General features: G+C 42.3%; 1 protein-coding gene across 1 annotated transcript in view; it reads left to right on the top strand.

Annotated features, from left to right (window-relative positions):
* CACNA1G (calcium voltage-gated channel subunit alpha1 G) overlaps nt 1–23,792 on the top strand; it is a 324,600-nt gene that overhangs the window by 271,733 nt on the left and 29,075 nt on the right. The window contains exons 35-44 of the mRNA XM_019517481.1: nt 2,753–2,929; nt 4,844–4,969; nt 6,227–6,364; nt 8,203–8,328; nt 9,424–9,485; nt 11,178–11,309; nt 16,461–16,679; nt 19,161–19,338; nt 19,866–20,027; nt 21,718–21,810. Of these exons, the coding sequence (XP_019373026.1) occupies nt 2,753–2,929; nt 4,844–4,969; nt 6,227–6,364; nt 8,203–8,328; nt 9,424–9,485; nt 11,178–11,309; nt 16,461–16,679; nt 19,161–19,338; nt 19,866–20,027; nt 21,718–21,810 (1,413 nt within the window). The remainder of the gene's footprint in view (nt 1–2,752; nt 2,930–4,843; nt 4,970–6,226; nt 6,365–8,202; nt 8,329–9,423; nt 9,486–11,177; nt 11,310–16,460; nt 16,680–19,160; nt 19,339–19,865; nt 20,028–21,717; nt 21,811–23,792) is intronic.

Raw genomic sequence — 23,792 nt, 5'->3', positions numbered from 1 at the left:
TGATACCCATCCCGTTGGCTTTGGGGGAGGGTGGGCATCTCCCACCTCCTACACGAGTGTCTTTGATACCCATCCCGTTGGCTTTGGGGGAGGGTGGGCATCTCCCACCTCCTACATGAGTGTCTTTGATACCCATCCTGTTGGCTTTGGGGGAGGGTGGGCATCTCATTCATGTTTCTTCATAACAATGCAAGAGTCTTATTTTCTTTTCCATGGCAATTAAAACCAATCTGAAAATCCTGAAATTGTTGAAAAACAGAATGCTTTTCTGAACAGCCCTATTTAGCAGTGTTTTTGCTTTTGCCGCGTTTAAACCAGTTAATGGCCCTGAACAATCTGCACCTCGAAGGCAATGTTTGGATAAGCTTCTGGTAGATCCTAGGGAAACCCATTTCTGCATGTTTTGGCATAATCATATACATAGAAAGAGTTAAGTTTAGGGGCCCAGCATTTTCCTTTATACACTCTACAAGAAATGTCCTTCTAATTCTCCTAGCTCTCCTCTAGCTGCTTCCCCTCTGGGCTTTCTCCAACAGGAAGACTTAACAGGCGGGTAAAGAATATACATGCCCAATTACAAACAAAATCTTGTTTAAATAGGAAAGAAGGATCTTGCTTAAAATAACTTTAATAGACTACTTCCTGCGTTCAAACAAAAGTGCCCCTTTGGAAGGGCATCTCATGTTCCAGCCAGGCTGGGTGAAGGGAAACGTGAAATTTAGAGCTCTGACCAGGTTGTTTAGGAGCCAGACAGCGTTAACAGTACTGAGTGTTGCTACTGTCCTCCGAGCGGCAGTGAATATTCCCATAGAAAGGTGAAGCGTGAGAGATCAGTGTATAGCGTGGTGTGTGGGTTGTTTTTTTTAATTTTGTTTGGGGTTTTTTAATTGGGTCATACTGTAACAATATAATTGTTGTTGCTTGGTTTATTATGCCGGCTTTATACATGACAGAGATTGCCTCTAGGGGTAGGCAAACTGGTTTTGGGTGAAATAGGAATCCTTCTCCCTCATCCCTACCAAACTTTTGTCTAATACTGTACAGTACTTCAAACTGGGCTTTTTCCCTCAGTTGGCCAAATAGAAACATTGGATCTGAAGGGTGCAACTCAGTCCAAGTCACCGGGCTTTGTGCCACTTCACACCGCTTCTGGGTTTCCCTGCCATCTGCCTATCATCTTTGCAAAAGCTGCAGTATGAAGCCGTAGGAATGCCAGCCAGAAATGTGTCTGGTCTAGTAGCTGTTATTCACAGGAACTATTTCATACGCTGCATGGACTGATGAAATACAGCGTGTCTCTGCTAGTTCCTTACCATAGTGATCATTTGGTTATTCTAAGCTAGTGATTTTCAACAGGGGTGACGTGAAATCCTTTAAAGGGTGCCGCAGGGTGCCACACAATATTAGCATTATTAGTATGCAATTACACATTATTCATAATATAAACACAGCAATTTCGCATAGAAATCCACAGCATCCAAAGCATTCTTTCCTGTTGTCGTCTTCTTGAGTTCTTTACAACAAAAGAGTTGCTCTATTATTTTCCCATAGTCAAAAAGTGAGTAAAAGCTAAGAGCTGGCATTTTGCAAGACAATTCAAGCCTAAAAAGTTTGAGAACTACTGCTCTAAGCCTTATGAGCTGATTGCAACTGCATCATTCAAACAGCAGCTGTTGCCTTCAGAATTTCTATGGAGTTTTTGGGTTTTTTTTCATTTGGAAGAAAATGTAGCAGTAGACCCAAGAAACACTTTTGAAGAAGATAGCTTCTGGAAGAGTTACAAATGTACAAGGGGTTAATTTAATTGTGCAACCCTAATTATGTTGGTAACCAACAACCCAAAAAGTGGAGAAAGTATCAGACAGGTGTATGTGACTTACACATAGGTAGATCTTAATTTTATCAGCTCCAAGTTAAGATCAGATCGCTTGGTCATTTTTAAATCTTAGTTCTAACGTAAAAAATAGTCAGCTCTGTTACCCGCTTGTGGGGTCTGAATTTCCAGACGGTGTTCGTAGCCAGTAACTATAAACTGCAAAATAAGACTTGCAACATCTGGGATCGCAGATGGAGAATGTAGTTTGAAATGTTTACGAGGAAGCACATTCTCCTTCCATGTAAACTGTGCTCATTTGCTTTGGCTTTGTTTAAAATAAACTGAATTATCATTCCATGGTTATGAATAAGAAGGTCAGGATTTTGCTCATCAGTTCAGCCTCTGTCCAGGTACTCAGACCAACAGTTGGCTGGTTTAAACCTGATGATCTCCCTTGATGCGGATCAGTCTTGTCAGATAAGTTCTCAAATTTAGGATTTCACTGTGATCGTCATTTAAAAGGTAGACTGCAGCCTGGGTGTACTGTGAATACTATAGTAAATGCTGATATGCCATTAGCTGGAAGTTCTGATGGCTTTTGAATAAAGCTCAGCCAATATGAAAACTTGAAAATGTGATAATTTGTGCAATACAATATGTAAATGCTGTTCTAAGGTATGAAAACAGAAGTAACCATTGCACTACACAGGTTGGGCTCTACTAAGTAAAAAATATTGGATGGGGTTACACAATACTTGTAACTACTATTCTCAACCTTTATCTTGGAGCAGGTATTGCAGAAACTTGATTGTGACCCTTTTGAAAAGCCCTTAGGGTCCTTGCTTACCCTAGCAGTATCTGGAAGCAGTTTCTTTAAACATCTGTTGAGGTCGAGAAATTCCCCACTAAAATTTTCTTAATATGTCTTTTCTGCAGGATTCAAACATTACAGTGCAAACTGATAATCCAGACCTAACACCATGTTTTCAGAATACCGTCCTTGCTTGGATCCCCAGTATTTACCTCTGGACAGCCTTCCCTTTTTATATCCTTTATCTGAAACGCTGCAAGAGAGGATACATCGTACTCTCTGTGTTGAGCAGGTTCAAGACGGTAGGATCTTTCTGCAACTCTCTGCAAAACTCTGTGCCTTTGGAGGGGGAGGGGGTTCACATATCTACATGGAAGCAAAGAAATGCGAACTGAAGGCAAACTGCAAGTAAAGGGGAACTGGGTATGGAAATTCCTTGATATTCTGTAGATTATGGTTTTAAGAGCTTTACAGTGTTTGATAACAAGGAGAATCCTTTCACCAGGCACCAAAATCTGGTGAAAAGAATTCAGCCTGAAAACATAAGGCTTGATGCTTACCAACCCACTTGTTCATGGGTCTATGTAAATGCTGTGTCCCTTATGTCTCCTGTTATTTTTTTTTTTTTTTGATCTAGGTATATGCCCTAACAAGGTAACCTAGCAAATATGGTTCTAAATGATCCCTTCTTGATCCTGGCCATCATTTTCCCCTTATTTTACATATACAAACAATTAAGAAATGAATACTTTGGTAGTAAACGGGAAGGTTGACACAAGAGCTAAGCAGATGGCTAGGAAGCTGGACAGGCACCTTTTCCTTCACTTTCCACGTGTGCTAATCAGTTAATTACATGGATTGTAAAGAAATACTTTGCATAGATACTGAACACTGAGGTATCAGGAAGCGTTGCTAGGAATGTAACAAGCCTTGGCTTGTTTGCCACCACCATAAATTTTGACCTTTCTTCCCTCAAACTTACATTCAGATGTGATGCACCAGATGAAGAGAGTGAATAAAAGGAGGGGTAGGGGGAGAGGGTTACAATGAAGAGAGTAAGCCTAGTACAGATTACAACTACGTAAGCAATATTCGTGCCCTTCAGGTTGGGATTGCGTGCTTGAAGACTTCTGCAGTGTTGCAAACCCCAAGTATTGGACGATTCTATATCAGCCTACCCCAAATCATGAGATTGGTTTAAAACCCGTGAGGCTTTATTTTTAAAAATCTTAGTACATTTATGATTTATTTCAGTTGCCTTCTGATTTTTGAGCCTTCTGGATGCCCTTAGGTATTGTATTTTAAACAGTTCAAAGCTTCCCCCCACAAGCATGAGGATTAAAACCATTTTTTTAAATGAATGTTGACATTCTCACACATTTCTGTGCTCCAGGATTTTAAGACAACTGCCAAATTTCAGGAAACCCATGATAAAATTGCATGCTTTGGCAATGCTGTCACAGAGACATGAGCATGTGGCCTGATGTGAACCACAAGAACGCACCTAGTCTACAGGATACAGTTCGCTTTGCTAGAAGGAGACTTGCTTCAAACCATATAGTCCTCATTTAATCTCTACATTGAGGCTATCATTGGTACATGGCCATCATGTTAAGGTCACTTCTCAGAAGTGACTTTTACTTTATGGGTGCAATCACAGTTGGGGACTTTCCAAGTTATTTTGCAGGTCTGTTTATAATTAGCAATGACACAGAGATCTGTCCCAGTTTCAGGTACTTTCTGAACATTTTCTAATTCCCATTATATCCCTAAAAGGTACTGACGTATCATTATTATCCTTGTTGCTCAAACAATAGGAGGGAGAGTTAAAAGCTTGTCCAGTGCCACATTAAAAGCTTGGACAGGGAAATGGAGTCAATCCAAGGGTAAACTTCTGGCCTCCCTGTCCAGAGTATGAATCACTAGATGCATCTCTTTCAAATCAATATCCAGCCATTTCTAATTAATTGGAGCCTGTCTGCAGAAAACAGATAGCTGTTAGGCTTAACCCTGATCACATTTATCACCCCTACAAAAATAAATGAAGCAAGATCCTCAGCTAGTGACTGTTGCAGCAGTTCCATTGATACTAGGATCCCCACCTGGTTTACATCAGCTTTTCACAGCTCAAGTGTAGGGTGCTGCAAACCCTGTTTCTGCATATGTAGAGGGAATGAATCAAATGCCTTTCCCATTTAACACTACTTTTCTTTTAGTTTTTAGGCGTTCTGCTTTGGTGCGTCTGCTGGGCAGACTTGTTCTACTCTTTTCATGAACTCCTGCAAAGCAGAACTCCACACCCCGTCTATTTTGTAACTCCCCTAATTCTTGGCATCACAATGGTAGGTATCAGTTTCCAGTTAGTATTAATAATTAACAACCATACCATTCACTGGGACAAAAAAAGCACCAGTAAATGAATGGGGTAGGAGTCATATATTGTGTTCTGCTTTAAACCGGAGAATCCTGTGGATCAGGACAGCCCCTTGCATTGGCCCTATATTGGCAATGTTGAGAGAAAGCAGAAGGACTGAATGAACCTTGAAAAATGAATTGCTCTCCCAGCCCTAGAGCTGATCGCTTCCTCATGGGTTTGACATGGTAGCAAGATGTTGGTGCGGGGAGCAGAGGTGCTGGCTTTGCCTGCTGCCATGTAGCTTTGTAGCTGATACATGAAGCTCTGGCAGAACCATCAGTCTGGCACATTTCAGCATCATTAATTATTCTTTCTAATTAAAAATAGCCTTGTTAAACCTAAAACGTTAATATTTCAGTTGGGCATGAAAAATATGGGTTTCTCTAGAAAGCCTTAAGTGTAGGCCATCTCCACCTCAATGAGCCCTGAAGCCGTCAGGTTAAAACCTTGCAATGGAAGGGATTGTTCTGCATCACAGATTTGCTAATGAAAATTTTTGCTGCTCTGCCCTAACTGTGGTTCTTGTTTGGAGAGAAGCAATTTGTGTTTTATGTTAGGTTGGTTTTGACCTCATCTGAGCTTGGAAATAACGGACCAAAGCTTGTGCCGTATCAGGCTGTGTCAAACTGGGCAGCCCAAATCAGGCACGTTCTTAACTGGGCAGAAACCAAATTCCTGTTGCTTAAGGTCTCAAAGTGGCTTCAGGTCTCAGACTGGCTTTGAGCTGTGCACCAAAAGGTGAAACACTGATTCATTAAGCTTTTAATTCCCTGTGGAAAATTAAAAACGCAGACAAATTTTGATGTACCTGCCTACAGGAGAGAAGTGACCTGGTGTGGAGAGTTTAAAACCTGTGTCCCTAATAATCACAGCAGTTCCTGAGTGCAGACACGATAACCTGCAGTTTAAAAGTAGAAATAGAGCTCAAAAACCAAGGGCTCTGAAGACAAGGAGAACAATTTATTCCTTAAGGACACTCTTGGCAAAAGAAAGTTTTGCCTTTGACTTCCATTGAAATGAGCTGGGTTTTTACGGGCATAGTTTGCAATTAAGTTTGTAGTGGAGGTTCTGCCATGACAATGGTGATGCAGCTGCTAGGTCTTCTTATGGGCACACAGTGAAAGAGCAACTAGGGAGAGCCGTGAGATGTGTATTCATGCATTTCCACATTTACACTTTGCAGTTATTAGCTGCGATCCTCATTCAGTACGAGCGACTGCGTGGAGTACAGTCCTCTGGCATACTCATTGTGTTCTGGTTTATATCTGTCCTCTGTGCTCTGGGTCCCTTCCGATCGAAAATCATGACTGCAACAACACAGGTAAGCAGATGATTCTAGGGGAATCTAGGGAAGTGTCTCTTGGCTTGGGAGAAGGAGTCACCTGGGTCAGACTGAGATCTCAATATGAATTTTGCCAGAGAAGAAAGGGAAGTTTGGTGTTAGTACCTTGATTCAGTCTCTAAATTAGGGGGAATGTGTTGCTTTACATCCGTATAATCCAGTGGGGATGTTCAAGTGATGCCCCGCTGGAAGCTATGTTGGCAGGAATCTGAGTGCTGCAGCAAATTCATACGTAGCGCACAGTGTACAGCATCCTCTATCTTTTAAAAGAGACTGAGTAGTGAGCAAAGAAATTAATCTGGGCTTCAAGTTGTCCTCCTGAGTCTGAACAGTTTGGCTGCCTTGCACAACTCTATAAAATCCTTGATGCGGGAACAGGCTTCTGACTCCTACAGCGGCTTTTACCAGAAAGCCCCAAGTTAGTAGAAGAAAACAAAGCTTGGCTGTTACGATTCCCATTTTACACACACAGTTGGTTCTGTCATGGTGAGGGAGGGATTGCCAGATCCCTTATCAATTCCCATGTCACAAATAAATAAATTGTATTGCTTCAGTGATCAGGTCATCTCAGGCCTGGTGAGAAAAGTATTTTTAAAATGTTCGTGCGTGCTATTTTTGCCTTGTAGACGTATAGCAAATAATTTGATTATTTTTAATAATAATAATCCTAGTTGGTTATTACTGTTATTATTATTCTCTCAGTAGGAGAGATCTTGATATGCTAAAGTGCATGAAGCACTCCAGTAGAGATTGAATTGAACTGTAAATGGCAGTCTGTGCAATATTCATTTAGACTATTCAATTTGAAAAGTACAGTAACAATGAATTTCCTTGCTGTGGCCCCTGCCACCTCCCACCATTCACCTGGGTGGATACAATTCTATTTTAATTTTAAAAAAAGATGGTCAAAAAAGTAAAAATACTGAATTAGATCATGATGGAAGAGTCTTTATTAGTGACAAATTCTTTAGCAAAACTAAATGTCAAGCTTGGGTACCCTGTAGACATGGAGCTTTGAAACAAAACCCTGGACAACATCTCTTCTACTGGTCTTGCAGTTGCCAAGGGCTAGAAGCCCCCTCATCCTGACATTTAATGATTAGGCATTTTGTATGGACAGTGACAACATCCAGCATTATGTTAGGCAGGATTTTAAAAAACTCTTTAAAGCAGTGGTTCTTGAGTTCCCTCGGCCAACAGAGCACTGCTAACCATCAACATCTCTGGCAATCAACCATGCACTCTAATCAAACTTTCAGTCAACAAGGTGGTGGAGTGGACCCAGTGTTATCTGCAGGCCACAGTTTTGGGAATCAATGATATCAGATATCAGCCTTCCCACTCAACTTCTGGGGGTTGACAAGAAAATGACAGCAAATGATAATGTAATTGTCCAACACGCAGTTCCTTGCATCTTCCTCTGAAAGCATCTGGCACTGCACATTGCTAGAGACAGGAGGCAGGACTTGGTGGATCTGGTGTGGGGTGGTGCAGCGGTCCTGTGTTTCTGCATTAAAGGCATGATCCTGCAAGCATCTTGGGGGTACCCCTAAGGATCATGAAAGCAGCCTTATGCAGAAGAAATCCTACATAAATCCTATGGAGTCATCAGGACTTAGGTAGAAGTTTGATGCACACATTTAGGCGTGTTACCTAACATATCTCACATTTGTAAGAGTTATTCCTGGTAGTTAGTTTTTCAGGATTCACTTCCAGAGAAACAACAGGCTGGCAGTAGGAAGTTCAACACGTTACTTTATGTTGAACTTACACAGCCAAATGAAAGCAATCCTTTACTTCCTTTGCTCTCTTTCCAGGGCCAGGTGAAAGACAGATTTAGGTTTGTAACGTTTTACATCTACTTCGTATTGATAATCATTGAGTTGATCCTTTCATGCTTTAAAGAAAGGCCTCCATTTTTCTCCCCCGTTAATACAGACCCGGTAAGTACTATCTTTTTTATCTGACTATATTCTAGAGACTTAATTCAGCAGCACAAACAAGAAAGTACTAACTGTATTTGTAGCTCCATTATTTTATAATAAACACAAAAAGCACTTGGATGGCTAAGGGCACATTTTCTCAATCGTTGTATATTGGCCTCCACAAAATCAGAAAAGTTCTCATGACTTCTTGTATTTATTTTAAAAATAAGAGTAAAAACTCCCAACAATGATAAACTGGAATAATTATTCCAGGTATGTGTTTCAAGAGGTCAGTGGAAGGTTCTTACCCGTGGAGGGTAAAAGTGGGTGGGGAAGAAAAAAGTGAAATTTTCTTTGCTTGAGATCAGTAACAAAATGTTAAGTATATCGTGATCTTCCCTCCATTTTTCCTGTGACCCTCTGGTTGAGAGAGACTGTTTTAGGAAATAAGCCATAGAAACTTTTGCTTCTAGATCTACAAGTCAAATCCACTTCAGATCAGTCATGCCAGAAGTTGGTTACTGGTCTCATCGCTCAGATGTCTTAATTTACCACTCCAATTTTTAAAATAGTCATTGAATAGCATATTTAAATGTAAGTTGATTGTTCCAAAAGGTACCTGTGGAGGGGTAGACTTTAGTTTGATGAACATCCTTTTAAAGCTGAGTAAAATCTCGGGGTCTGCATCTATTAATATAATAAGCTGTTTTCATAGGAGCTTTGAGGAGATGTAGAATAACCTTACTATATGAAGCAAGTGATGTTGAGAGGTTAAACTGCTACTCAACCTTTCTTAAATGGTCCCCACAATTGAATTTATTTTTGAACCAAGCTGAGAGGGAATGTTCAGGTATAAAATTAATTTCTTCTGAAATCTAAGAATGACATTTCATTTTATATAAGTATGATTCAAAGGCAGCATGAGCTGTGGCTATTAAGGAGTGAAAGGAGCTCTGTATGAGATGACAAATGAAAGAAGTTGTTTTCACATCATGTTAGAGAACGGTGCAGAACTTGCTTTCCACTGTATACCAGAAAAAAATGACTCAAACATCTTGCGTTCTTTTTAAAGCCATCTTACTTCAAATGTGTTGGTATTTTTTCTAAATGCAGAATCCATGTCCAGAGTTGAATTCAGGCTTTCTTTCAAGGTTAACATTTTGGTGGTTTACAAGGTGAGCTTATCTTGTCAAGACTTTTATAACCCATTTTTGGCAAAAAATGTATTGGACAGCTGACAACCAAAAAATTACTCTGGCACTATGTATTAAAGTTACTTGGGCCCAAATACTTGGGCCTCCTGGTTGTTCAGTGTTGCATGCTGTTGTACCACAAGGGGTATCTGCACTTCAGTGGTGGTGGGGAAGGAATTTTTCACAGCTGTCTGGGAGTGGCCAGTGATACCCAGACTATCTTTCAGAAATGTGGAGGTGGAACAAAAAGTGGCATAATTAGGAAGCAAACATCAGGATCTGTTTTTGCATACATCATCCTGGAAAGCTAACAGTAAATAAAGCTAGTTGTGTAGTCATAAGTACATGTTGCAGTACAGAAATAATACCAGCCACCTTTAGTCTACTTGGGGAATGCATTTTATTTCCTGTTGAGATTTGCATATGAGGGTCCACTACCTTCCCACAAAGGACTCTTCTATGTAGTAAAGAAAGAAAGTTGAGTTCTGCATGCAAATGAAAGCTGGCAATGCTAGGGCTCCTATACATGTGCAGGAAGCCTGCTTCAATGCACTGTAATTCCAGTGCATTGGAACAGACTCAATTAATTAAGTCTGCTGGAGCATAGAAATTAATGTGCTCCAGCAGCCTCCAGTGTCATGTGTATCAGCATCCCCATGCTGAAAAATGGCAGCGGGGCACTTTAAATTGTAGCTTGTTCAGCAAGGTTTAGTTCAAAGCACCCCACAACCCTTTTTCAGCACAGGTACACTGATACACGTGATGCTCTGGGTGCTTTTAATTAGCATGGCCTTCAGAGCTGTGCCAATTAAATCACGCCCCCACGCCTCCTGGAGTATGTGTATAAATACCCATAGGTGTTATATGTGGGTTGAAGACACAAAGTTCAGACCAGGATTCAAATCTAAAATTTTTGTTCATCCCATAATAAAGCAATGAGCCCACTGCAAAGTTCACATCTAGACCCAAGCCACCCTTAAAGATTGAGCATGTTGGGATCTGGGCTTTTGACTCAGTCTTACAGGCAGTTATTTTGATGGCCCTGGCAGTGTCATCTTATTAACTATTGTAACAGCCCAGAAAAGCTATTTTTAATAAGGAAGTGAGATGCTTAAAACTCCAAAGGGATTTGAATGCATGATTCCCATGAGAAAGTATCCTCTAAGCAGTTTGAAAACTTAATCCTGACCATGCAATTGAAGAATAATATTTTTCGTTCTTTTGGGGGAAAATCCAATTTTCCTTTAATCATTTGCGTAAGCTTGATTTTGCATGCATTTGACTCAAACCGTGAATCAGGTTTAGCTCTTTTATTTTCCTAACATCTTTGTACTCGCATGTCAAAGCAGAAATCTTCTGCAAATGGTGTTATTGTTTTAAAATGGTTTTCATTTATTTTTTTTTAAGTTGTGACTTTTTAAAAGTTTTTATTTTCATATTAAAAATAGGGTTTTCAACTCAAACTTGGGCCTAAATTTCTTGGCCTCATTCTATTGAACTTATAATACAGTTTTCCCTTTCAGGTCTGATTATTACTTTTAATGTAGAAATGTATGTGCTTTTTTCTTGTCTTTTTTTTTTTTGCCAGCTAACTGGTTTCTCATATTAACGGATACTTTTAAATCTATCATCCAAAATTGATTTGGACTATGATCATTGTTTTTCTGTACGTAGCATGGCAATTCTTGGTTACAAAAGGCCACTTGAAGACAAAGACCTATGGTCACTGAATGAAGATGACACCTCAAAAGTGGTCGTGGGACAGCTGCAAAAAGAGTGGGATAAACAACAAGAAGAATGCAACCAGTAAGTGTTTTAACCATTTAGCAAACAGAGGTCGGTCTCTGAATTATCTCAGCAGATGTTACACATATAAAGAAAAGTTCTACTCTGAATATGAGCTACATAAAAACAGCATCTGTCTACTTGCCCACTCTCTTTTCTGCAAGTATTCAAACTGCTTGAATACAGTGATGGAAACATGAGCTCTGGTTCTCTGGGGCTCATGCTTCACCTATAAAACTCTTGACAATGTTTTTTTAAGAAGTTGACTACACAGGGAAGTTATTGTGCAACAAGCTAGAGCGTGCATTTAAAGCTTCATAGCTGGTGAGTGGACTTAATGTGGACTAAGTGTGTTCACACTGGGAGGCAGTCCAAAATAGGCACTGCAGAATAACTATTCCAGGCTACTTCCTTCTACATACAGGCTTAAGTTTCGAAATGTTACTACTGGTAATGTGAGAGAAACCAGCTGAGTTTACAGCGAAGGAATAGCTGCTAGTTTGAAAATGAACATGTTTGACTGAAGACCAGAGAGATGCAGTAGATAGTAAACCCCATCACTGTTATTCTCTGACTCACTTTTCAGATCAGATATAAAGTGCATTTTCAGAAAGCAACTCCTGCTTGCCCCGGACATGAGAAGACAGATCTTAGCATAAAGTATTGGGCTTGGGAATAAAGAACTAGAAATAAGCTATCTAGTCCAGCTTTTCTCTTGAGGCTGTTAAAGAGATCATCTCAGCAAGTAAAAAAACACAAAAACCAAACAAGACCCTAATCCTTTTCCTAGTGAAGCTAAAGGCTTCCCATAGCCTTCAAAGGTAGTTAAGATCAGGCTCAAAATTTAAATGTATTTAACGTGCTAAATAAGGTATTATTTCACTTGGAAACTCTCAGTCTAATATAGAAATGCAAATATTTGTTTATCACGGTATCTTTCCCACCCACTAAACGGTATCAAAAGTGTTTCTAAGCAGATAATCACTCTGGTGTCAGCTTTAAAGTCATATTAAGAGGGGCCTGATTTTCCATTTCCTCCAATTGTTGAACTCTTTGTTTTCCAGAGAGACTTTGCTCTATTCCCCTGCTCCATGCACTCTTGGCAAATTGGAAAGCCCCCATTACGTTACATTTAATCTTTCATAATAGTGTTTTTGGCAGGGTTAAATATATGAGAAGTTAGGATCCGATTTGCAGCTACATTTTGAAGAGTTTCCAGTATTAACAGCAAAGGCTTTACCTGGTTGTGTTTTCTGGGGGTTTTTTTTAAGTAAGTGTTCAATTTTTATGGTAGGGAGTATTGTGCATTGTATGTGATCTGCTCTCTTAACATACAGACATAATCCAGTTCCTCCAGTGGGCATTTGTGCAATAAGAACACAGACTTCATACAGAAAGGCCTAGAGCACGCCAAAACCTGAAACCGTGCTTGGGTTTTCATCAAAAGTGTCCATGAAACATGGGATGGCTTACTGTGAGCTTTCCCTGAATATGTGACTTGTTATAAGACCAGGCAAACGTTGTGTTAATGGTGCTAATGGTTCTGAAGCTTGGAAGGGATAAAGATGAATGAAAGCCAAGCAAAAGATTCCTGTGAAGCTCATGTCCCAGATCCCTGAGCTTCACATAGCTCTAAAAGCATCTTGTATTGGGTAACTAGGTTTATTTTTTTTTGTTGAAAATTATAGAAATATATGATTAAATTGCCTGCCAGCTGTCAGTTAAATCTATATTGAACAGGCTTGTGGAAAAATGTAGTAAAAATGATATGGCAAGCAGTGGAGTTCATGCATTGAAACTTCAGACTAATGGAGCTGAAAAGGTGTTAGCAAAGTTGATAGTGTCTTAGACAGCGTAGCCGAGGTGTAGTAGGGACAGTTAGGTATAAAGCAGGAGTGGGCAAAATACAGCCCCATCTACTCCCACTGGAGCAGCCCACACCATGCTCCTGCCGATGCCTGCCAGCCTGGGCCCTGGCTAGTGTGCAGTTTCTGGTGGGGCTATTCCTATTGCAGCTTCCAGAGCAGGGTACTGCTCCGCTCCCCTAACCTCCAGCAGGAGCCACTCGGCTAAAGCTGCCTGCCTGCCCAGAGCGGTGCAACGTGGGCATGAACAGGAGGAGGAGCTGCTGCCAGAGGCGAGGGGAGCAGAGCAGCACTCAGCCAGCTGCAGCTGCACCGGGAGCAGGCCCACCACAAGTTACATGCTGGCCGGGGCCTGTGCCAGCGGGGCTGTTCTGCTCCACTCACCTCCAGCTGTAGCTGCTGCTTCTGCCCCTGCCACACCACTCTGGGTGGGCAGGAAGCTTCAGCTGGGCAACTCCTGCTCTGGCTGCCTTCCACCAGCTTTGCCCAATCCCCACCCAGTGCAATGAGCAGCCACCTGCAGGCGGGCAGAGTGGGTGGAAAGAAGTTGGGAGCTGGAGCTCCATGCAATGGGCACATGCCCCCTCCACACACCCCCATACACCCCTTGTCCCCCCACACAGGGCAGGGCATGCAGGGAGTGGTTCATACCTGTCCCACTCCCGAATACAGCTCCCCACCCACCCAAAGCCCCAGAGGGAGTTTTGGTGAGTTGTTGTGGGGGGGCGTGAAGCCGGCCCACAACAACTCATCAAAACTCCCTATGTGGCCCTCGGACCCAAATAATTGCCCACCCTTGTTTTAAAGCATGCTGTGTCTCTGGCACAGCCACAGTTTCAACAAAACAGGGAACTGTTTCTTAATGTTGTATTCCTGTTGCTCCTAAACCAACTTGATGGACGCTTTACATTTAGGTTCATGGCGCTGTCTCAGATCCATCTTTGTTAAACAATTGGTCATGAAGCATTGGAGTTCTTAAACAGAGGTTTTAAATTGTAGGGTGAAAATGAGTATCTTCTTTATTCAGGGGTGTACTTGGTAGCCGTGTTGGTCTGAGACAAAAAGACATATGAAAAACTAGAACTCTCGGTTCCAAAATGATATCTTTTATTCCAGTTGGTGTAATAAAAGGTATCATTTTGGAACCAAGGGTTCTGGTTTTTTGTATGTCTCCTTTATTTGCAGAGGTGCTTCCTGGCTGTGTTTCAGATCCTGTCCACGCACTTGATTGATAAAAGTGCATTGTTGCCCCAGTGAGAGCTACAGAGCCAATCCAGCTGTGAGGGAGGCACCTGGAGTGTGTGTCAGATGCCAGCCAAATTGTTAGTTAAGATCTGAGCGCAGAAACTTTGCTCCTGAGGAGGTTGCTGGCGACAGAAGGCTGTGCTTTCTCAGGCAAGAAAGGTGTGCATCTTTGCAGCAGAGGCGTGGCCATGAAGTTTTGCTGGGAAGGAAATGAGATGTGGTCAGTTTGACACGTTAATATGATGTTGGCCTCACCTAAGTACTTACCAGTAAGAAATGTCTTTTTTCCTCTTAAGATCTTATGAGATAAAATATGGTATGCCAGTTAGTTCACCCTCATTCAGCAGCAAATACAAAGCCAGATGATGCTCAGCATGATTTGTCAAATCCTCTGCTGTTTACAGTCCTGGTGACAAGGAAAAAGTGTGTATGTGGGGTGGTGCGGTGGGGTGCTTGCAAACTAAGCAGATTTGATCTGGAAATTGTATATTGAACCTGGCGAACACTTTGCAACAAATGACTTTCAGCTGGTATACTTTTACCTCTTTGCAAATGGTCTACAAGCAGGACAGAATTTCCGCAGAGGTTTTCATCCCAAATTAAGTGAACATGTTTTTGCTTGTGGACCCTTTGCCAAGGAATCCCTCTGCCTGCATGCAGATTGTTTGAATGATAAGGTGGAGTCACCCCTGTTCCAGTTAAATAACAGAGCTCCAGCACCTGCTAACAAGTGGGCAGCAGGGCATTTTGCCATTCCTTTGAGAGAGAAAGGTGAGGGCCTTACTCCCATCAATGTGGCTGGGACTGAAAGAATCAGTCTCTACTAAATGCTTAGTTCGTGTTTGATGCCCTCCATCAGTAGATCTCAGTGCTCTACAAAGCAGGTAAGTATGTTTAGCCTCACTGTACTGATGGGAATTGGGATTACAGAGAGGAAAAGGGCTAGGTCCAAACAAGATTTTGGCACTAAATTGGAACTTTGAGTGGAGTTTAGGCAGCTGAGTCCAACTTTGCGACCCTGAAAAACCTTGCTCAGCTGGTAGCTAAATTTGGTACTTGTAGTTACTGCAGCTTGTGACCTCAGGAGTTCCCTGATTGCTAAAATGGCAGTCATGATGGGGCTAAGTGGCTCAGTGCCTGTTTCACCCCTAGGTCCAATTGGGATTGGAAAACTAGATAGTCCTCTGCCTTTTTCCCCTGAAAGGCCTCATCCATTACTTGTGCTGAGGATCAGGCTGCACACAAAATAGGACAGCCGTTCATTTTAAAATGTGGCAGAGGGAGAGGGAGGTGGTGGCGATGATCCCTAATGGTTAGGGTGCACACGCAGGGTGTGGGCCACTCTGGTTTGATTCTCCTCTCTGCTTGAGGGAAATGAAACCCACCTCTCCCACCTCCCTGGAGGGTGGCCAGCTATGACTACCAGACTATGAACTATATAAGCATGGGGCATTCTCTACCCCTCTTATTGAAGCTGTCCCAGTATACAGGGGGAAAAAATTAAGATTCATTGAGCCAGGGCCAGCGTGACTCTGCCCTAGGTCTCTTTGTGGATCTAGTATAAAGTGACTTTCCCAAGGCCACAATGAAGGCTGGTGGGAGAACCAAAAACAGAGGCCCAGTTGTGTCTTTGGTGTCCTTGTTGGGTATCCTATCCACAGTGGGCACTTTTACACGTGCTCTGGAGGGTAGGGGGATGGCACTTTAATTAGAGAGGCTCCAAGAGCTGCTCCAAGCACCACCATGTCTCATTTATTGGTGTCCCTGCGCTTCAAAATGGTGGCGGGGGTGCTTGAACTAAATCTCATTCGAGGAGTTTTAGTTCAAGTGCCCCACCGCCATTTGGAAGCACGGGGACACTGATACATGAGATGCAGGAGGCTGCTGGAGCGCAGTGATGGCCATGCTCCAGCTGACTTGATCGAGGGAGTCTGCTCCGACACGCTGGCATTGCAGTGCATAGGAGCAGCCTCTGTGCTCGTGTGTAGGTGCCCTGTGCCACGTGGCATCCATAATACTGTTATTTTCAGCTGACTATACTTGCTTGTTCCCTGCTTCCTAGGAAAGAGGCCAGGGCATACGTGAATAAATCTAGCTATGTGCTGAACCATGTGGGTGATGGCCCAAATGAAGCAGAACCTTGGATTGACAATAAGAAACAGCATAAACAGCCCTCCTTCCTCAGAGCATTGCTACGGGCCTTTGGGCCATACTTCTTGATTGGCTCATTCTACAAGCTGATCCAAGATCTACTTGCTTTTGTCAACCCTCAGTTGTTAAGGTGAGTTTCTCCTGCCAGTAGTTTGTGCACACAGTCCATGTGTAACCCTGGCTTCAGAGAAGAACTGGGTTCTTGCAATGCACAATTGGTTTCCCCCACAACAATGCATGTCCAAGCCTCATACTTTTCACATCAAAATGGCAAGACAGGCCTCCTTTCATATCTGTGAAGTGGTAAATCAGGCTTGGCAAGGACGCCTACCAGTGAAAACCCAGAAACCAGGGGTTGTAGCTAAAGGGCAGCTGTGCGCTAAAAACAGTCTACTGCAGGGTTGCCCAACTGCAGCCCACAAGGGGTTAATATGCAGCCCTGGGGCTCCTACCCAGCCACTGCTCCTCTTATCTCTCCAGCTACCTCTCCACCTCCCTCCCTTAGCTTCTGCTTCATGCTCCCACCCAGGAGACGGGGCAGCACAGCCCATGATGCTGAGGGAGCCCACAGCACAGTGTGGTACAGCGAGGGGGCCGAGGTGGGGGCCATCCATCCACGCACAGTGTAAGGATGTGGTGGGAAGGCACTCCCCTGCATGTTGTACAGCCGTGGTGGGGGGCTAGCCACATGTGTAGTGCAGCAAGCTGTGGGGTGCAGCCCAGGGGCCCATGGCTTCCACTGCTATAGCACTTGCTGGTGCAGCCCCTGGACACTTCCACGTTGGACAGGCCTGGTCTACTGTATTTTGCATGGCAGCCCAAAGTGGTTTCTTCTTTACTGGGCAGGAACATTGCAACTAGGTTGTAAGACTGTGGCAGAGCAGTGCATTCTGGGACCAGTCGATTTTTGGGTACATGTGATATCTGTATCAGTGATGAAGGCAGCTGCAGTATACTTCGTTTTGTACAAATTGTGGCCATGAAGCCTTTTGCTAGTCAGGCGCTCCTAAACACATCCCTAGATGGAGTTGTCGGCACAACCGTGTGCATTTGTAGGTCCAGGTGGCCATGGGTGTTGAACCACAGGCCGTGGGTTTGGGAAGCCAGGAGGCTACCTATTGGGTGGTGGCTGTGGTGAGAACAAGGGTGAGCAGATGGAATAAATTTTTCTTGCAACACAAATAAGAAACAAGATACTAAAAAGAAGGCCCCGCCATGAGTGAGAATCTGGTCAGTAGCTTCTTCCCCCCTCCTCTCTCTCTCTCTACCTGTGGTAAACCCCATAAAAACATTTTCCTTTCCTGCAGCCCAAGCCATAAAGGACACTGCACCATCATAAAGTGGCTGGTATTCCACTTCTCTTTGTTCTGCTGAATTTGCATGATGCACAACTCCTGAACTACAACGAGTGTAATGATGGAAATATCAGAGTTTCAGGGAACCACAGTTGCTTGTCGCCAAGGTGTTGGCATTATCTAGTTATTTGTGAAAGATGCATGGATGTTTTAAATGTTTCTGGAAAGAAAACAGAGCCTGCATTAAAGTCGCAAAGGACTATGGGGAATTGGAGAAGAGAGGACTTCTGCTAGCTCTACACAGAGCATTTTCTGATCTTTGCAGATCATGCTGCCACGTGGGTGGTTTGCATAACACTCAGGAATTTGATAGGAGGGGGACCCGGTCCAATATTTCTCCATTTTATAGTTCACAGTCAGCATCGTGGAGGAGGTTGCTAGATGGTTTCAGAGAGAGAGTTGTATCCTGGGAACGTCTCAAACCTGCGTAGATGCAAAAACATGTTTAATGTCATTGTCAGTCATATCTCACGGCAGGCCGTGGCAAATCTATGCAGGCATCTTAAATTCCTGTGAGCAGCCCCAGGAAAAATATTGTGGTGCCAGGGAAAAGGACAGCTGTCTGGCAAGTTTCTTTTCACATAAAATAATTTTACATTCCTAGCAGGATCACTAGGTTACATACTGGGTCCATAAGCAAAAGCTCGTAGAGTCTGATTGCATCATATCTGTCGGTCGGCTGCTGCCTGGGAGGAAAGATAGGGGCCAAAAAGGAGCGTTTATTTTTGGCCTCCTTGTTTTTACACTGTTTGGGACCTGATCATTAGTTTCAGCAAGACAGCATAGCTTAGCTAAAAGTCATTGGATCGATGTCAGTCCGCTCCAGCTGATTATGTGACCCTTTACATCAAGTCATAGGTCCTCCATTTCTCTGACAGGTATGGTAGCAGCTTTGAAATATCTGATTCACGGTACCACGGTGGTAGTTTGAGCTGCATGACACTGTGAGTAGCATGGTGTTGCAGTGCGCATGAATTTTCTTAGAGAGGCCAGATGGTGAGCAATGCCTGAGAGAGGCTGGAGTTCCCCACCGCCGGGTGCTCATGTCAGTGTTTGGCAGCTGCATCTCTGAAATGTTTGAGTAAAATGGTAGCTCGTCTTGTATCCTGGAGAATTGTTTGCCATTTGTGGTTAGAAGGTGGCTGTGACAACCTGCCATGGCTAAGGGAATATATGACAACCTGCCATATATTGTTATGTCCCATTAATCTTTCCTCTTCTTGTGTTTTATTTCCCCTGAACTATCTTAAAAACAGTGTGTTAATTGTCTTCATTAAGAATAAAGACGCTCCTTCCTGGTGGGGATTTTTCATTGCAACTCTGATGTTCATCTGTGCCATGTTGCAGACACTAATCCTTCACCAGCATTTCCAGTACTGTTTTGTTACTGGGATGAGGCTGAGAACAAGCATCACTGGGCTGATCTATAGAAAGGTAAGACTGGAAGCATTTAAATTGTTCAATGCTTCTGTGTATAGTCAAGCTTCAGTCATTGGATAATCATGGAAGAACAGATACACGATTATGGGGAGAAAGCAGCCTTCTGGAAAATAGAATGAATGCTCATTTTTTTAAGTGTCTTAATAAACCTTATGCTGCTTTTAGCAAAAAGCAGCTCAACGTGGGTGTGTTGACAGGCCATCACGCATACACACTTAAGTATTGGCTTCACTTAAATATTGAAAGAATTGTGTCCTTAGATTGGGAAAGAACAACGTTTCATGTTTTGACTTTAAGAAAATAATAATCTAGCAAAGAGGCACCCTGAACCTTTCAGGCTGGGGGAGCTCAAAAGCAAAATGCCTCATGAAATCCTATCCCTACAAGTGAATTAAAAAATGAGTAATGACTGACATCATTGTTTTATGGAGAAACATTTGCTTAGCAGAGTGCCTGCCTTTCTTCATGCCTGAAGATTGATTCGAGGTTCACAGTCCTTGCGGTCTCTTTTCATTTTCCAGTCCTTAGTCATCACCAACTCAGCAAAGCACACCTCCACTGTGGGAGAAATTGTCAACCTGATGTCAGTGGATGCTCAGCGGTTCATGGATCTGACGACTTTCCTGAACTTGTTGTGGTCTGCGCCAGTTCAGATCATTCTAGCTTTTTACTTCCTCTGGCAGGTACAGAAATTTTTCTGTTTCTATGCCAGGGACATGCAGATCATTTCTTTTTCTTTTTTTTTTTTTTTACATCTACTGCTTTTGGAAACTTCCATTCATTATCTCTTGCTTTGGTGTAAATGATTTACACTGGTTTACCAAATTAACTGGATTCAGCTGGACAGCCAGAAGAAAATGTGTGAAGCAAAAAAATTACCTATTATATAATGTTTCTGCTTCTGTAGCTCGTGAAAACTTGTGTAATATAATATACATATCATCTACTTGAGTTAGTCTAAGGTGCATATTTACCCTGCCTTGTACTTGACTTCAGGCTAATACAGCTAACTATGTCTAGCATCTCAGCCATTGATCCTTATAGCTTTCTACACATACCAAAGAGAGCAGGATAGAAAGATAACGTCATAACTCAAGGAAGTGTCCTGGGGTAGATAAAGTATATTTTAATGTATAAGGAAATGTCATGCAAAACAATACAGACAACATTTCAGACTAGCACATAGAGACACCACCCACCTGCTCCCATAAAGTTGCATCCACTTCATGCATGTTAAATTGTAGCTGTTTGTGGACAAAGCATTGTTTTCCAGCACTTTAAAAAAGTTCTCTTGTGTCAAACTTGTTAAGCCTGCATGTCCCAATTTAGACCCCAAGTAACAGACATACAAGTGCAGTTACATTTTAAAGAAAAGGGAGAGAAAAGAATTGGAGAAAGAAATAATTATTATTCCCACTTTACAGATGGGAAAGCTGAGGCACAGAGCAATTAATGATTTGTTGCAAGGTCACATTTGGCGGGGGGGGCAAAATCAGAACATAGGATGCTTATATACCAGTCCAGCACTATATCCATAAGACAGTCCTTTTCCTAGGCTCAATTGTATCTGCCATTGTGAGATTTCAGGACTTACTTTCAAAATCAATGTGATTTCAATTGCCTGAAATCAGTGGCTGGTTCCAGAGAGAGAGTATGCTGCATGGTTAAGTAGCACTTTGACAGTGGATTATGTGGTATTGTTATCTCTGGAGGAAATTTGTTTTTCTGACTGCATGAAAGTAGACTGCAGCAGTGGATTTTCGGGTGCTATACTGACTATCAGCTTCCTCTTCCTTACTTCTGTGAAATAATACCTTTGTGGTACCCAATGAAAGGCAGTGATGACATTGTAGCCCTTTCTAGTGAACTGCAGGAACCCATCCTGTGACTCAACCTAAAATTGTTGGTGACTAGAAAATGCACCAGTTACATTTTCTGGCTCAGAGAGAAGTCAGAGGAAATCCACTCCCTGACTGTATATATACCTGAAACATCTCCATGTACTTTTATTTCTTTTTCTGCTGCTTGCATTTATTTTCTACAGATATCAAGATGCTCTGCTTACATTAGTCCACACCCATATTCTCTTCCTACCAATAAACAACTTAAGAAATAAGTCCTGGAGTTCTTGGGCATCATCAGTGCTAGTATAGAAAGTCATAGCTTAGGATCATGCCATGACAAAGAAGTTATATAATGAGGAGAAGGGATGTAGAGCCAGGACCATTCACTGGAAGGATGGGCGCTCAATCTGTCTTCTGTTAGTGAAGCAGTTCATTGCTCTTTTCAGGACTATGTCTTTTTAATACTGCCTACAGGAGAAAGCATCATTCCAGGAAAGCGGAAACTTATATTTTTCTTTTCTTCTTCAAGACCTTAGGGCCTTCAGTATTGGCAGGAGTTGCAGTGATGATTTTGCTTATCCCATTCAATGCTGCAATTGCTATAAAAACTAGAGCATTCCAGGTAGGTAAGACACACAAATATCTTGTAACCCAAGGTTGAAAGTCCCTCTTAATTTTTTTTTTAAACAAATTACCTTCTCATGTTACTGTGAATTATTCAGTGATTACAGTTTTAAAATCCTTCAATTTGATATTGATTATTTTCCCCATTGAATTTGCTTGGTTTCATGTCTGCATGTCACTAGACTTGGGCACGGAAGCCAGACAGGCTATGTTTCATTTCCTCATTCTTGCACGGTAATATGATGCTGCTGTTTAACTTGGCAACACTGCACGGGAGTGCTTAAAAGCATTCATTGAAATGTGGAGACAAAGTTTCCTTTTCCTTCTTTTTTTTTTTTTTTTAAATGCTGTTCCACCCTTAAAAAAAACACCCAAAACTTATAGCCCACTCTAGACCTCAACTGCATGAGAGTGCACCCTTTTTATGGAGTCCTTTCTTCTTTGACTTGTTTTTGGATCAAAGCCAGGGTCTGAAGAAAAGGGCTTCTGAAGGAAGTGTAAGTGAACGATGAATAGGTCCCTGTATGGGTCTCTTGTGGGATCAGGCTGCAAGGAGGGCAGCTTTATGGAAAGTCGGACTATTGTTTTTGCTTTGAGTTCATAAAAGGAAATGTAAGACCTAGTCTGGGTGAGACAGAGAGGTCATTAGCAGATAAAAACTTTGCAGGTTATCTGCGGCATCTTATCATAACTTGTTTATGAGCCCAATAGCAAGCTTAATTTTAGTTTGTGCTGATGCTTTTGATGCTAATGGGAGATTATACTTATGATTTTAATAGCCATGGTTTTTCAAATAGGCCTGCTGCACTGAGTTGGATCCCTTTGTCAAGTGAAATCTGGCAATGTTCAATAAGCGTCTTGATGCCCACTTGCTGGGGTCATCTGATCCCATCAGTTTTTCCTGCCCAAGTGCAGGGGGGCTGGACCCGATGATCTGTAAGGTCCCTTCCAGCCCCTAACAACTATGAAACTATGAAATGTGCAGAATGGTGCCCTGTGCACCTGCACTGTGATGGGACAGTTTTGTGATGAGAGGATACTTACTCTTCCATCCGACTGCTGCCCTCTATTATGAGTGACTAGAAAGAGGCCAAATGTACGGGTATCTTGGAGCTGTTCACTTCTGTCATCTAAGATGGGAACTGAAACTGCTACCTCCTTTCTCACATCCTTCTGAGCAGCTAACAGATGATCACTGCCAACCCAGGCCGTGTTGAACCAATGACTTCAAGGTGAAAGGATCCTTTATTCTTTTAGTGGTGATCTTAGTTATCCACAATTGCACTTTCACTTGTAGGTAAAAAAAAAATCTGGGTCATAGATTGTGGTGAATGACAGGATATTTTCAGAGTGTATTGTGATTATTTGGACAGTTGATAAAAATAAAAAATTAGCCCTGGAGGTAAAATGTTGCAAGAGTTGGAAAACGAGTGTACAGAAGGGCACAAGGTGCAGCTTTAGTAACAGAACAGTATTGTTATGTTCCAGAGAGCCTTTTGACAGCTAGACTTGCCAGTGGATCTACTTATTAGTCACTTGCTAATAAATATTAGCCTTCCTTTTCTCCCTTGCCCATAAGAAGATGGAAGGGGCTGCATAACTGTGTATGTAAAATTTGTCATTATCTTTATACTGAGTGGGTAGATGATTTTGGAGTAACCAAATGAGTTGTACTTTCGTAGTTGTTAGGGCCTGGAAGGGACCTTACAGATCATCAGGTCTGGCCCTCCTGCACTTGAGCAGGACAGGCTGCTGGGATTAGATGACCCCAGCAAGATGGGTGTCAAGAGGCTTTTTGAAAATCTAATGAAGTAAGGAGTACCCAAAGCTTTAGATAGGCACTTTCAACATAAAGCAAAGACCTAGTCTGGCTTTTCAAAAGTACCTACATTTCACTGAAAGATACATTTGAAAATGTTATCCCTAACTAATAAATGTCATTAGTATGCAGTTCTGTCTCTGCCTTAAAAAAAAAAAAAA

Source organism: Gavialis gangeticus, unplaced genomic scaffold, assembly GCF_001723915.1.
Source record: "Gavialis gangeticus isolate Ggan-Ray unplaced genomic scaffold, GavGan_comp1, whole genome shotgun sequence".
Lineage (NCBI taxonomy): Eukaryota > Metazoa > Chordata > Crocodylia > Gavialidae > Gavialis > Gavialis gangeticus.
Note: the sequence above shows the minus strand (reverse complement) of the source record. Positions and strands in the feature narration are given on the sequence as shown.